General features: G+C 47.2%; 2 protein-coding genes across 3 annotated transcripts in view; both read left to right on the top strand.

The window, feature by feature from the left end:
- Nucleotides 1-2,414: 2,414 nt before the first annotated feature.
- Nucleotides 2,415-7,529, top strand: LOC118087276 (uncharacterized). Its single transcript, XM_035119786.3, has 3 exons — nt 2,415-2,838; nt 4,649-4,796; nt 6,622-7,529. The coding sequence occupies exons 1-3, from the start codon at nt 2,796-2,798 to the stop codon at nt 7,187-7,189; spliced, it is 759 nt and encodes a 252-aa protein (XP_034975677.1). The 5' UTR covers nt 2,415-2,795; the 3' UTR covers nt 7,190-7,529.
- A 3,873-nt stretch (nt 7,530-11,402) lies between these two features.
- Nucleotides 11,403-12,765, top strand: part of LOC118087708 (uncharacterized) — a 28,703-nt gene continuing 27,340 nt past the window's right edge. The window contains exon 1 of one of the 2 annotated variants that reach the window (XM_035119785.3): nt 11,403-11,560. In XM_035119785.3, coding sequence (XP_034975676.2) covers nt 11,518-11,560 — 43 coding nt within the window. In that variant the 5' untranslated portion in view covers nt 11,403-11,517. The remainder of the gene's footprint in view (nt 11,561-12,765) is intronic. The other variant, XM_060275590.2, reaches the window with a different exon arrangement.

Genomic DNA, 12,765 nt, shown 5'->3' with positions numbered 1-12,765 from the left:
TCACATTGCCCCACAGGGGCCTGGGAAGCACCCCCTGGCCAGCCCCAGAGCCACCATTTGCCTGGGGAGCTTGTAGCCAGGGCTGCTGCAACAAACAGCTGTGCAAGCCTTTGGGAGGCGGAGACACAAGAGGGCATCAGAGGAGGGAGGGGAGGAAAGAGGGACAGAGGCCAGGGTTGCCCGCAGCACCCCAGACCATCATTCACGGCACCCTAGGGCTCCACGGCACATTGGTTGAAAACCACTGGTTTAAAGTCGTATCGTAGCACTTTAAATGTATGCTGCGTATGTGACCCTGGGCCTACCTCGCAGGGCTGTTGCATGCTAAAAGGGAAGGGAGGATAACACACACCACCTTGAGCTCTTTGGTTATGATTCACAGATCATGTGAAGAAAGCCAGAAAAGCAACCTCCTTGCTTTAACTGCAAGGCACACACTAGGGACTCATCCTCTCTGACTCACCTGTTTGTGGGGTGCCTTGTCCTTAGATTGCGCTGTCCCATTTTGATCCTCATACTGTACCTTGAGTCAGTGGGATCCAGGGGATTTAATGCAGCAATCGTTCTGCAGGCTAGATAAATATAGGAAAACTGCACCACACCATCCAATCCAGTCTTCACCGCCCTCTAGCGGTGGATTGCTCATTTTGCATTTCATTTTAAAACGGTAAATCGTGTCCTCCCTCAAAGAGGGGCACGTGTTGCGGTGAGGCCTAGCAACCTAACCCTTGTGTTGTGGGTGGGTACGATTGGATAGCCACAACACCCGATTGGTAAGTCCCTTGATACCAGGTTGAATCTGACCAATGGGGACACTAGCCAGATGGATCAAGAGACCTATATATACCAATGCACGTGACCCTGAGCTTTCTCTCTTGGTCAGTGCATCGGAACACCCACCCACCTCTCCCTATATTTAGGGCTTGTGCGCTTGACCTTGCTATGCCGTCATCTGTTGTTGGGACAGGGGCATGGCAGGAATTTTCCCCACTTGGTTGATTGGCTGGTGCCATTTGGGTTTCACCTGCCGCGTAGCAAATCGTCACAACTTGTAAGGTTCCGGATAGGCTCTGGTTCAGGTGATAGGGATAGGGGAACGGTCTTGCTATCCCTATGTGAAGGGGTATTCCGTTAAAGGAATCCAGGGACTCGATGGTTTGGTCAACCCTGAGAGGGGTTGTACCCATGCCTGAGTCCAGGGGGACATCTGGGTGGTGGACATAGCATGTCCCCAGCTTTCCGCCTTTCCGGGTGTTCACCCTAGGCTGACCTATGGTAAGAGCCCTGGGTCAGCACTACCTGCAAAGGTGCAGGGAGCTAGTCGAACCAGAGCCTATGCAACCACTCACCTGCTGTAATCAACAAAGTTGTGGCCTAAATTCTGCCAAAAAACCAAACCAAAAACAACATATGGAAGGAGAAGAAAGGATACAACACAACACAAACCTGTGGAAAAACAAGGATATTGTATCCAAAAATGCAAGAAGGGCTTTTACTCTCACTCTTTGCCCTCGCCAGACCTGAAAGGATTCTTTTAAAAAGTCCCATATGCTCAGAGAATTTGTGCCTGTTCATTGGGGGAGATAGGAAGCCCAGAGCACTTATTTTTTAGATGTCCCCTTTATGAAGAGGCACGTAGTGAGACCATTGATCCCCTGCTGGTGAGGCTCGCCGACCTCCCGGAAAAGCAAAAAATTCTATCTTCTCCTGTTAGGCAAAGATCAAAAGACAACCTGGATGGTCGCCAGATTCTGTGTACAGATCTGTAGGTGCAGACCATCCCCCGATCCAAACTAGTTCGTCAAGAAAATCCCCAAACTCGGTCCCTCGGGTGATTCTGGGTCATGTCTCTGAGGTAGCTTATCTCAAAGTTTTTAGTGTCTATACGCTTGTCGCATTTATAAATTCTAAATTTACTGTTGTCCAATGTTTTAAATGTATGTGTTCCTTTTGGGATTGTACCCCCAAGTGTGTTTTATATGCTGGTCTACGACCGTAATAAATTATGTATCTATCTAAGTAAATAAGTATTTTTATTAAGTAGACTAAAAGTAGAAATAATTAGAATCTTTGAAATGGAAATGCTCTCCGAGGTCACTTGGATGGTGTTGTGGCACATTCTAGTGACATGGCTGGCAACCCAGCTGAGCAATAGAGAGAGCCAGACAGAGGATGGCGACAGCTGGGTGTCCTGCCCCACCCTCCATAAATCCTGGCCACACTCATGACTACAGTCTGCTTCATCAGATACCTCCAACAATGCTGAGAAGACCCTCTGTTGCCTTTTATTAGTGGATACTCGTCTCCGGAGTTAAGAGGAGCCAAACATAAGATCATCATCACTGACGATGATTTCATAGATGCCCCCAATCTCTGACTTCCTCTTCCCCAAAGGGGCCTGGCCCACAGAGGCCATCTCACACAAATCAGGGAAGTGAGGGACGTCTCTGAGTCAATCAATTCCTGGAGATAAAACCAAGGTTGACAGAGGAATGTCTTCCTTGATGGAGGGGGATATCTTTTGTCCATTGCAGCCATCTCACTTTGCTTATCAAGCCGGAGTTTAGGCTATTCCAGTCAGTGCAGACACACACCCTTTTTTTGGTTGCAATGCTTTGGCAATAACTCGGGGATGGAGAAGACGTCAGGTCAGCGCCCTGCGTTAATAAATGACAGAAGGCAGGGGTGGACCCGGAAGGAAAGGATCATATATATATCTCGGAGCTCCCCCTGCTCGGAGAGAGACCCTGCCTTCACTTCACTGGTTCTTAGGAGGACCTTCCAACTGAACAACCATGAAGTTCCCTGTCATCACCCTGGCCTTGCTAACATTTGTAGGTAAGTGAAGGATTTGCCTCAGGCTGGAGGGAATTTCTGAATTCTTTTCAGGGGGCTGGGTGGGTGACCTCTTTGGTTTGCCCCATCCTTGGGGGTCTGAGGCACAATGGTCAAAAGATACATTGTTTACCATAAGGTTCGTTGTTCGAGCCCACCCAGGGATGGCTGGTTGGATTCGAACGCAGGGCAGGATTCCTGCATTGCAGGGGGTTGGACTAGATGACCCCCAGGGTCCCTTTCAACGCAATGATTCTACGATCATTTGTTTTGTTTTTTAATCTGATTGGCCCAACACCTCCTGACCGGCTCTCAATTCAGGTATGACCCAAAATGGTCCACATCAGGAGTCTATGGACCATCGGTGGTCTGTGGACTTCATTCAGGTGGTCCACGCCTTAGATCAGGCATCCCCAAACTGCAGCCCTCCAGATGTTTTTTGCCTACAACTCACATGATCCCTAGCTCAAAGGACCAGTGGTCAGGGAAGATGGGAATTGTAGTCCAAAATATCTGGAGGGCCGAAGTTTGGGGATGCCTGCCTTAGATAGTCATATTGATTTTTATTTGAATTTGTTTTGCGCCTTCTTTTTCTTACACAAAATCTAGTGTGGTGTGGCGTTTAAGAGTGTTGGACTGAGACTCAGCCGTGAAGCTCGCTGGGTGACCTTGGGTGACCAGTCACTGTCTCTCAGTGTGACCCACCTCACAGGGTTGTTGTGGGGATAAAATGGGAAGCAAGCGAACCATGTATGCCACTTGGATCTCCTTGAAGGAAAGGTGGGATATAAATGTAATAAATAAACAAATAAGAAGAAAGAAAGAAAGAAAGAAAGAAAGAAAGAAAGAAAGAAAGAACATAAGAGAAGCCAGCAGGATCAGGCCAATGGCCCATCTAGGCCTGTTCTCACAGTGGTCAACCAGACGACTATGGAAAACCTAGAAACAGTATGAGACTTCAAATCCTAATCTAATAAAATAAAACATAAGAAGTAAAAGAAGCAATTAGAATACAATAAAAAAACCATATAGCTAGGAAAATCATTAAGTAGTATGGCACGATCCTCAGCAATTTCCAAGCTTTTGGGGTGGGGGTGGGGGTGGAGTTCTCTGATCCAGAGGTTATATTTTCTTGTTTTCTTGTTTGTTAAGTGTTGCTGGGAGTTGTAACTCTTTGAAGGGTAAACTACAATGTCCAGAATCCTTTGGTGTGGGGGGTTGTGCTTCAAATGTGCTTCAAAGGTAGCGTACACAGCCAATGTAGCAAGCTTTTGCATTGCACTGAACTCTTCCTGCCTCAAGAATTCCATCCAGCTATGAACTTTGCCAACATCCCTTCCCACAATACGCTAAAGAACCATTCGGTGGAATCAGGCCTAGAAAGGGGTGAGAAGAACACTCATTTGTTCTCTCAAATCCCTTGCTCCAAGAAGCTCATGACACCATACATGCGACAATTCCTTCATGTTTATTTCCTTTTATCCTCACAACACTCTTGCAAGGTAGTACAGGCCAAGAAATTGCGACTAGGTGAGGGTCAGTCAATGAGCTTCATGGTCGAGGGAGGGATTTGAACCCAGGCCTCCCTAGTCCATCCTGCTTTCAAGTTCAGCCTTTCCCAACGTGGTGCCCTTCAGAGGTTTGAGACTACAATTCGCATCTGCCCCAGCCCTTGGGGGCGAAACCGTGCTTCCTAAAACATTTGTTTTGCAAAACAAAGCAAAGGTTTGGTTCTCATGTCGGTGTAACACTTCCCTCTGAGCTCCACCTCCTGTCACAGATGCAGCTGTTCAAATTTGCTTTTGTCTTCCAGGGTCCCAGGCGTACGTTCTCCGAGATGAGCCGTATCCTCACCTGGCCCGGTTAAACCAGGAGCTTCAGGAATACCTGAGAAACGTCACCAGGGTAGTTGATGAAAAAATAGAGGTGATCAGAAGATCGGAGCTTGGACAGTCAGTGATGTAAGCGATTTGAGCCAATATTTTCACACCAAGTGGTTCCCAAACTTATCTCGCCCCCCACCAATCACTTGATGGCCTTTACGGACCACTTAATGATTTTTTTTCCTGCCTGGTGTAGCATTTGTGCTAGGTGCTATATGATTTTAATTGTATTGTATTGCTTCCTTTATTTCTCAGACTGTTTTATTGCAGCTGCAATGGCGCAACTGCACTTTCTCACCCTGGCGCCGTTGGGCCAGCCCTCAGTTAAATTTAGTGTGACCACCTCACGGCACACTAATTACACGAATTTCTACAATCTACCCCAGGTTATCTAGTGGGGGACTTGTGTGAGGGAAAACTTAAAGATTTTGAGTCTCAGGCAGGAGTTGATCAAACAAACATTAAAAGTTTTATTAAACAAAGGAAGTTTATGACACAAAGTAGGTCAGAAAACTTGTTCTTTCAGGTAGAATTCAACTTAAGTTACTTTAACTAGAAGATGTCTCAGGCTTAAACACAATGTTATAGGTACAACTCTTCTTAAACTTCCATTATTAACCTCAGTTGGCACACTTCGGGTAGATAAATATTCAGGTTTCCAGAAGAGATGGTAAAATGTTCAAATCAGTGTCCGTCACTTAGGTAATACAATACTTTCAACACTATACTGACTCCTTCACAGCTTAATACAGCCGTACCTCGGGTTACGTACGCTTCGGGTTGCGTACTTTTCGGGTTACAAACTTGGCGGACCTGGAAGCGTTTACTTCTGGGTTCGCCGCATGCGCAGAAGCATTCTGCGCATTTGGCACATGCGCAGAAGCGTGCTTTCGCGGTTGTTCGGGTTACGTACTTTTCGGGTTACGTACCGCACCCCGGAACGAATCAGGTACGTAACCCGAGGTACCACTGTACTTTGGTTCATGAGGGAGGGGCATTTTCCCTCAGTTACCCCCTCTCTTAACAATCCCACACCTAAGGTATTATAAATGGTATTACAGACCCAGGGGGTCCCCTCTCCCCTTGTCACTGGGTTGGGAGTCTTCGGTACCTAGAAGAATTCTCCCCCCTGGCTAGGCTGACACCCAGGGCAGTGGTGAAGCTGCGCTCCGCCACCGGGGGTGGAGAGCAGGCGTGGGTGCCTGGCATGGGGGGTGCGTGGCACATGTCCAGGGGGTGGCCGCAATGGTACCCCCTCCCCGATGGTGCCAGGGGTGGTGCGCTCCCCCCCCGCCAGTGACCCAGGGAGCCTGAATTCCCACAGGATCTGTCTCTCCTGGTTCAGACTCAGCTTTCCCAGCACACTCCTGTTTGGACACCTTCCCCAGACCCTCAGCCTGGCCTCCCTATCTGAGCTGTGAGGCTTAGTCCTCTCCCTATGGATAGTCTCCTCAGTGTGTATCTCCTTTCCCCCTCAGAACCCCTTCCCCCTCTCTCCCAATCTGAAACCTGTCCAACCTTTCCAAACCAATCCTATCCCTCCCCCGGAACTCTGGCCAATCAGACGCTGTTGCCAGCCAAAGCAACACTTGGTCACCCAAACTGCCCAGCAAACAAACTTTCCCGTCACATAGTACAATTTGCATTCCATGGAATCCCATATCCACTGTCTCTTTTACCTTATGTCAGCCTGGCGGGTAGCAGATTGGAGGAGGAAGATGCAAGTGATGCTGTGAAGGGAGGGGGGCACACAATGACATGCCCTCCTGCAGTTGGGATAACATCAGAGATGGGGAAGGGAAGCTGGCCTCATCCCATCTCTCCAGTCCAGGAGCTTCTCACTCAAAGAAGGGAGTTCTGTTTACCTTTTGTTACTCTCTCTTATTCCCCCCCCCCCCTGCAGAGACAAGCTCCATAACAGCTTTACAAAAATCAGCAAGCGCTTGCGTAACTTGAAGGAGAAGTTACCTGCTGAGGTGGTTCAAGGGTACGACCTGGTGGTTGGGGCGTCGCTGGGCGTGGTGGACAAAAGTCTCAACACCATCCGTGCCTTGCATAGAAAGGTATCACCTGCTTCAGATGAGCTCGCGGAGGCTCTGTACACCATTGTGGCACCTTACGCAGATTCGGTCCTAGAGAAGGTGGTTCCGTACGCAAAGTCCCTGCAGCATTCCCTCGTGGCCAGGGCCGAAGAGCTGAACCCCAAGCTGAACGAGAAGCTGAAGAAGCAGCTGGAAGAGCTGAAAGCTCAGCTGGCCCCTTACACCGATGTTCTCCAGAAGGAACTGGAAGAATTCCGGTCATCCCTAGACCCCTACGTAGACCAGGCCCAGGAGAAGCTTGAGGAAGGAGTGGAGAAAGTCAGCCAGATTCTGCAGCCTTACTTTAGCCGTATCTTCAAGGCACTCCAAGAACGCGCCGAGGAGTTTAAGGAGTGGGTGAAAGCCCCTGCGTTTTCCCCAAGTCAGTGATGATGGTGGTGATTGTTTTGCATACGATGGAGGATGGAACCTTGGCCAACCCCAAGACAGACAAAAGATGTGGTGGTCTCTTCTGTAGCTCACATAATAAAGCAGATGTCCCTGTTGATGTCTACACATTGTCCCGGATATGTGGTTCCAATTTCTCATGACATAGTGGTAGCTTCTGCTGATTGGTTACAAAATGGTGTCCATGCCATCACACCTAAGTCGAAGTAAAGGGCATTTCTGTTTTATTCTTTTGCCCATATTCTGAACTTTTCCTTCTTGTTCACTCTTAGTGGTCTGTAAACTTTGATTCTCTTAAAATAAACTAGAGTTAACCTTTTAATTGCCTCCTCTGTCTCAGTGTTGTCCACCTATGCTAATGCTTTTATTAACATTAATAAAGATCATTGCTTTGGGGGAATGCAAAATATTTTGTGTGGGCATATATAGGTGTCTTTAGGCTTGGTTCAGGTAACCCTGGTATTGGCAGTGGTTTGAGGCTTTGGTGAGTTCTGGTGGGTCCTAAAAGCTGCCTTTAGCTCATGATTAACAGATGGCTCTTTTCTCCATAGAGATGAAGGGAACAAAAACGGGTCCATTCACTTCCTTCCTTTGAAGGAAAAAACCCCACAATTGCAATGTTACAAATGTTGCAATGGGGTTATGCAAATTGAGGGAGGGGGGAGTGTAAAAATCACTTTCTTCCATAGGGTAGCAAAACAACTTGAGCTCATCCCAATTGTTGCACTATCTAAAATAACAGGGTTGGACTTGGATGGAAAGAATCTGTCCTCCCCCTGCTCAGAGACGGGCCCTGCCTTCATCCCAGCTGAATCTCAAACCCTCCACTGAACGATGATGAGTTTCCTTGTTCTCACACTGGCCTTGATCATCCTGACAATGACCATCAGGCTAGAAGCTGCCTCGCGTTCCCCTTTGTTGGCTACACATTTTAAACATTTTGAGACTGTTGGTTCGTTAATCTGTGCCTTGTGTTTGCCTTCAGCTAGGCACTTGGTTAAATTGGAAATTTAAAATGTTTGTCCACTTTGTACTTCTGCTGGTTTGCCTTATGACAGACAACATTATTGAATTGTTGTTTATTGGACAAGTTTCCAAGATTTCATAATTGTTTTACGTTGGTTTTTCCACCCTTTTGTTTATTGTTATTACTTTGTTCCCCACACTGGGATTGAAAATAAGTACAAATAAAAAATGGTGAAATTGGACTCGCATATTCAGCAGCAGGGGCACTTCCAGGAAAGCAAGCAACAAATGTGGGTTTTTTTCTTTTTTTGGGGGGGGGGTTCCTGTTGCCTTTATGCTCTGCATACAGTATGGGCATTTCAGAGGCATCAGGCTGGTCATGGTTGGAAGCAGGAATCTGGGGAAATGGCCAACCTCTTTGGGCCAAAGTTGTCCAGCAAGCGAGAGGGAGAAAGCAAGGGAGTGAAGCTCTTGCTCCTTCTCGTTCCTCTGTCGCTCCTCACCTGCCTGCAAACAGGAGACAGCAAGGCAGAGGAGCAACAAAATCGAGAAGCTGAATAAGTTGGCAGTGGGAACCCTGCGGGAGTACGGGCCCTGGCAGGTTCCTGACAATGCAGACTCCCAACCCCACTTCTGGAATGTGTAATAAGGTGGCTATTAAGTGGACTGGGGAGATCAGAGATAAGATAACTTAGCCATGAAGTTCACAGTGTGGTTTGGGGCCTGTCATTGTCCCTTTGTCATTGCCTAACCTACCTCACAGGTCTAGGTACAGGTAGGTAGCCGTGTTGGTCTGCCGTAGTCGGAAAAAAAAAAATTCCTTCCAGTAGCACCTTAGAGACCAGCTAAGTTTGTCATTGGTATGAGCTTTCGTGTGCATGCACACTTCTTCAGATACACTGCAACAGAAGTCACCAGACCCTTATATATAGTGAGAGGGTGGGGAGGGGTATTACTCAGAAGGGTGGTGGGACAAACAGGCCAAACGCTACGCCAAAGGATAAATGGACATAAATCGGACATCAGGAATCACAAGACAGAGAAACCAGTAGGAGATCTTCCAGGACATTCTACAGGTATACAAGATCTCAAAGTAGCTGTCTTATTACAAAAGAATTTCAGAAAAAGACTGGAAAGAGAAGTTGCTTAAGAAGGATTTTTTTATTATTTTGTTTCGACTACCTCACAGGGTTTTTGTGAGGAAAACAGAGGGGAAGGGAGACCAAAGAGGGCCACCTTGAGCTCTTTGGTGGGAAGGTGGGGAAAATATAAACATAATAGTGATAAAATATAATAAAAATAGAAAATCTGTCTTCAACCTGCTTGCCTCCAATGCTTTCACTGAATTAATGAAAAACCCCTACCTAAAAATAAAAAGGAATAAAAAGGAATAAAAAAAGGAATCTGATACCCCACACCAATCTGCTCATGGGGGTTAGCAGGGATCAGTGAAGACTGTCTTCCTTGAAGCCTCAGAGTCTTTTTTCATATTTGTTGCAACATTTTACCTTTGCTTTTTTTAAAAAAATCATTTTTATTAAGGGTTTTCTTGGTTTACAAAGATAAGAGCAATGTCTCTCTTAAGATTTTTACAACTCAGTTTCGTTTGTTGAGACATTGGTGAGGGGAGGGGAAGGATAGGAGGTGGAGGGAGGGTGGGTGGGTGGGGTGGGGTGGGTTTTTTCTTGTCAGCGATGCTTGCATAGGTTCTCTGTTGTTCGCTTGTTTTCCTTTGGTACGTTTTACCTTTGCTTAGCAAATTGGAGCTCAGTTTCTGCCCATCGCTTCCCTGTCATTTTTCTGCTGGTGGATTTGGACACTGGGCCAATGACCACAGTAGATAGCAAGGGAAGCTCCACCACCCCAGAGGCATCTGATACCCCCCACAGCCCTGCAACATTAATGAATGACCCAGGAGGTGTGGATGGAGGAGGTTGGAAGGGACAGGTTATCTCCCTCACAGCTCCCCGGACTCAAGAGACAGCCCTTACCTTCATCCCAGCAGGTTCTCAGGACCCTCCACCAAAGCACCATGAAGTTCTTCATCCTCACGCTGGCCTTGGCCATCCTGACGGGTGAGTGAAGGTCGACATCAGGCTACCAGCGGCTTTGCGTTCCACCTTGTGGGATATAGATTTAGTAACATAGATGCTGTCTTAGCTAAGCTGAAGCTCGGCCATATTCAGTGGCCGAGAGGCAAATAACAGATTGTGTCGAGGTTTGTTGACTTTCTTCATTTAGAGTTGTAGACCACTAAACTTTCCAGATGGGGTATGTAATAAAAATTATTGGGGGACACACACAGATAAAATCCACAAAACTGATTAGAAACAAATCAAACAATTATCAATAAAACACAAATGGAATAAGTACTTTTTTGGGGGGGGAGAAGAAGCTAAATGATACATCTGAGTAGGCTTGCTGGGAAAAATGGGTCTTTAGGGTGAATGCAGAATGGCATGACAAGGAGGAGCCTGCCTGCAAATAACCACTGCAAGAGGCATACATTTTAGATGCCAGTTACCCCATTTTTACTGCCCCTCAGTTGTGCCCCAATATGGGGAGAGCCTTCAGTTCATCTGATCAAACCCTGGCACAGCTGTCCAGCTTCTTCGTGCCTTCAAAGTCATGCATATGAAAGAGGTAGTAGGTTAGGAAGATAGGTAGAAATCACATCCTGGCATGAGAACCTTTTGTCAGGAAAGTTAGCAACCTTATCTGTTAGGCAGTAGGATGTTAGCCAGGAACTCAGCACATCAGCATAATTATCTCAAAGAGAAAATCTCCTATCTAGCTACCAAAGGAAACTACAGCCAATTGTCAATGCCAATTGTGAACTAAGGCAGCATCTGGCTTTACTAGACCTCAGAGCAGACGTGACTTGCATCACTTAGGAGAAATGGAGAAATAGAAAACAGCCAGATGCAGAGCCTGTAATATTATATGAAAAATCACATTGCTAAACTAGACCAGCTTAGGAGCACATTCACTCGACTGATCGACGTTTGGGTTTGGGAATGAAATTGCTACGACCAGCACAACTGTCTAGTCCAGTTATGAATGTTCATATTAAAATTACATGACCATGTGTTGCCTTCAGCTATTTATTTTTGTTAAATCGGAAATTTTAAAAGTTTGTCCCCTCTGTAGTTTTGCAATGATCATGGGAGATACCAAGGGAAGGCACCTGCCCTCCAATAGCCCCAAAATGTTAATGAGTGACCCAGGAGGCAAAGGAGGAGGAGGTTGGGAGGAATAAGTAGTCTCCCCTTGTGGCTCCACGGACTCAGAGGCAGCCCCTACCTTCATCCCAGCAGGTTCTCAGGACCCTCCACCAAAGCACCATGAAGTTCTTCATCCTCACACTGTCCTTGGCCGTCCTGACAGGTGAGTGGAAGGTCAACATCAGGCTAGCAGCTGCCTTGCATTCCACCTTGTGGGATGTACATTTAGGGACCCCTGACAATTAGGTCCAGTCATGACAGACTCTGGGGTTGCGGTGCTCATCTCGCGTTATTGGCCAAGGGAGCCGGCGTACAGCTTCCGGGTTATGTGGCCAGCATGACAAAGCCGCTTCTGGCAAACCAGAGCAGCGCACGGAAACGCCGTTTACCTTTCTGCTGTAGGAGTACCTATTTATCTACTTGCACTTTGACGTGCTTTCGAACTGCTAGGTTAGTAGTTAGCAACATAGATATTAGCTAAACTGAAGCTCCACGTTCAGTGGCAGGGAGACAAAGAATGGACTGGGCAAAATGGGTCTTTCGTCTGGTCAGCCAAGGCTGAAGTACTTATTATGACTTCCTCTCCCTCTGCCTGCCTGCCCCTACCTAAGGGTGCCCTTTCACAAAGAGGACAAAAGAAGTTGCTGGAGCTGTCTGCAGTCCGGTGAGCTGTGTGGTTGTCTTCTCAGTCTGGCTGCTAAGCATTGATGGGCAACGCCAAGAGCCCTGAAGCTCTATCCCTTCTCAGGGTTCTTTCAACTGAACCTGGACCACACAGCCATTCGGGTATTCTCTGTGAAGCAGGACACATGCTCACCCTACCATACTCACAGTGTAGGAAGAGCTCCAAAGATTCCCTAGGGTGCTGCCCCTTAAAGGAATCACTTTGGGGAAACTTGCATGCAGAGTGTCATGACAAGGAAGCTCTTCCCTGCAAACAACTACTGCAAGAGGTTAAGGCTACATGTTGGTTGGCATTTGGCCTGCTTCTACTGCCCCTCAGCTGTGCCCCAATATAGGGAGGTCCTTCAGTTCATCTGATCAAACCCAGTTTCTCGTTCCAAAAGTCCTAGATGTGGCTCTGAGGGAGCAAAGTCTGTTCTGCAAATCACTGTTGCACGGTCAATAGCCAACGACTGTAGAGGGCTAATTTCTTTCCTCTGCTGGCAGATCTAGTTGGGGGGGGGGTGCCAGCAGGCCAAGCTGAGGTGGGGGGGGGATGATCTATAGGGAAATTGTAAATACCCCTTCAGTCTGTACCATTTCCAGAACAAAACTATGTGACAACTGGCTGGGATCCTATTTGGCTTCTCTGACATGTGGCTGGAACCACAGGGCTTGTGTTTTTGAAACCTCATGTCCCCATTT

The sequence above is a fragment of the Zootoca vivipara genome, chromosome 6 (assembly GCF_965207765.1).
Source record: "Zootoca vivipara chromosome 6, rZooViv2.hap1.1, whole genome shotgun sequence".
In the NCBI taxonomy this organism is placed as follows: domain Eukaryota; kingdom Metazoa; phylum Chordata; class Lepidosauria; order Squamata; family Lacertidae; genus Zootoca; species Zootoca vivipara.
The sequence above is the reverse complement of the archived record's forward strand: the minus strand, read 5'-3'. Positions and strand labels throughout refer to the sequence as shown.

Coding starts and splice junctions, on each gene's coding strand:
- LOC118087276 (XM_035119786.3), top strand. CDS start 2,796: ATGAAGTTCCCTGTCATCACCCTGGCCTTGCTAACATTTGTAG. Junction 2,839..4,648: donor GGCCTTGCTAACATTTGTAG/GTAAGTGAAGGA, acceptor TTTGTCTTCCAG/GGTCCCAGGCGTACGTTCTC. Junction 4,797..6,621: donor GAGCTTGGACAGTCAGTGAT/GTAAGCGATTTG, acceptor CCCCCCCTGCAG/AGACAAGCTCCATAACAGCT.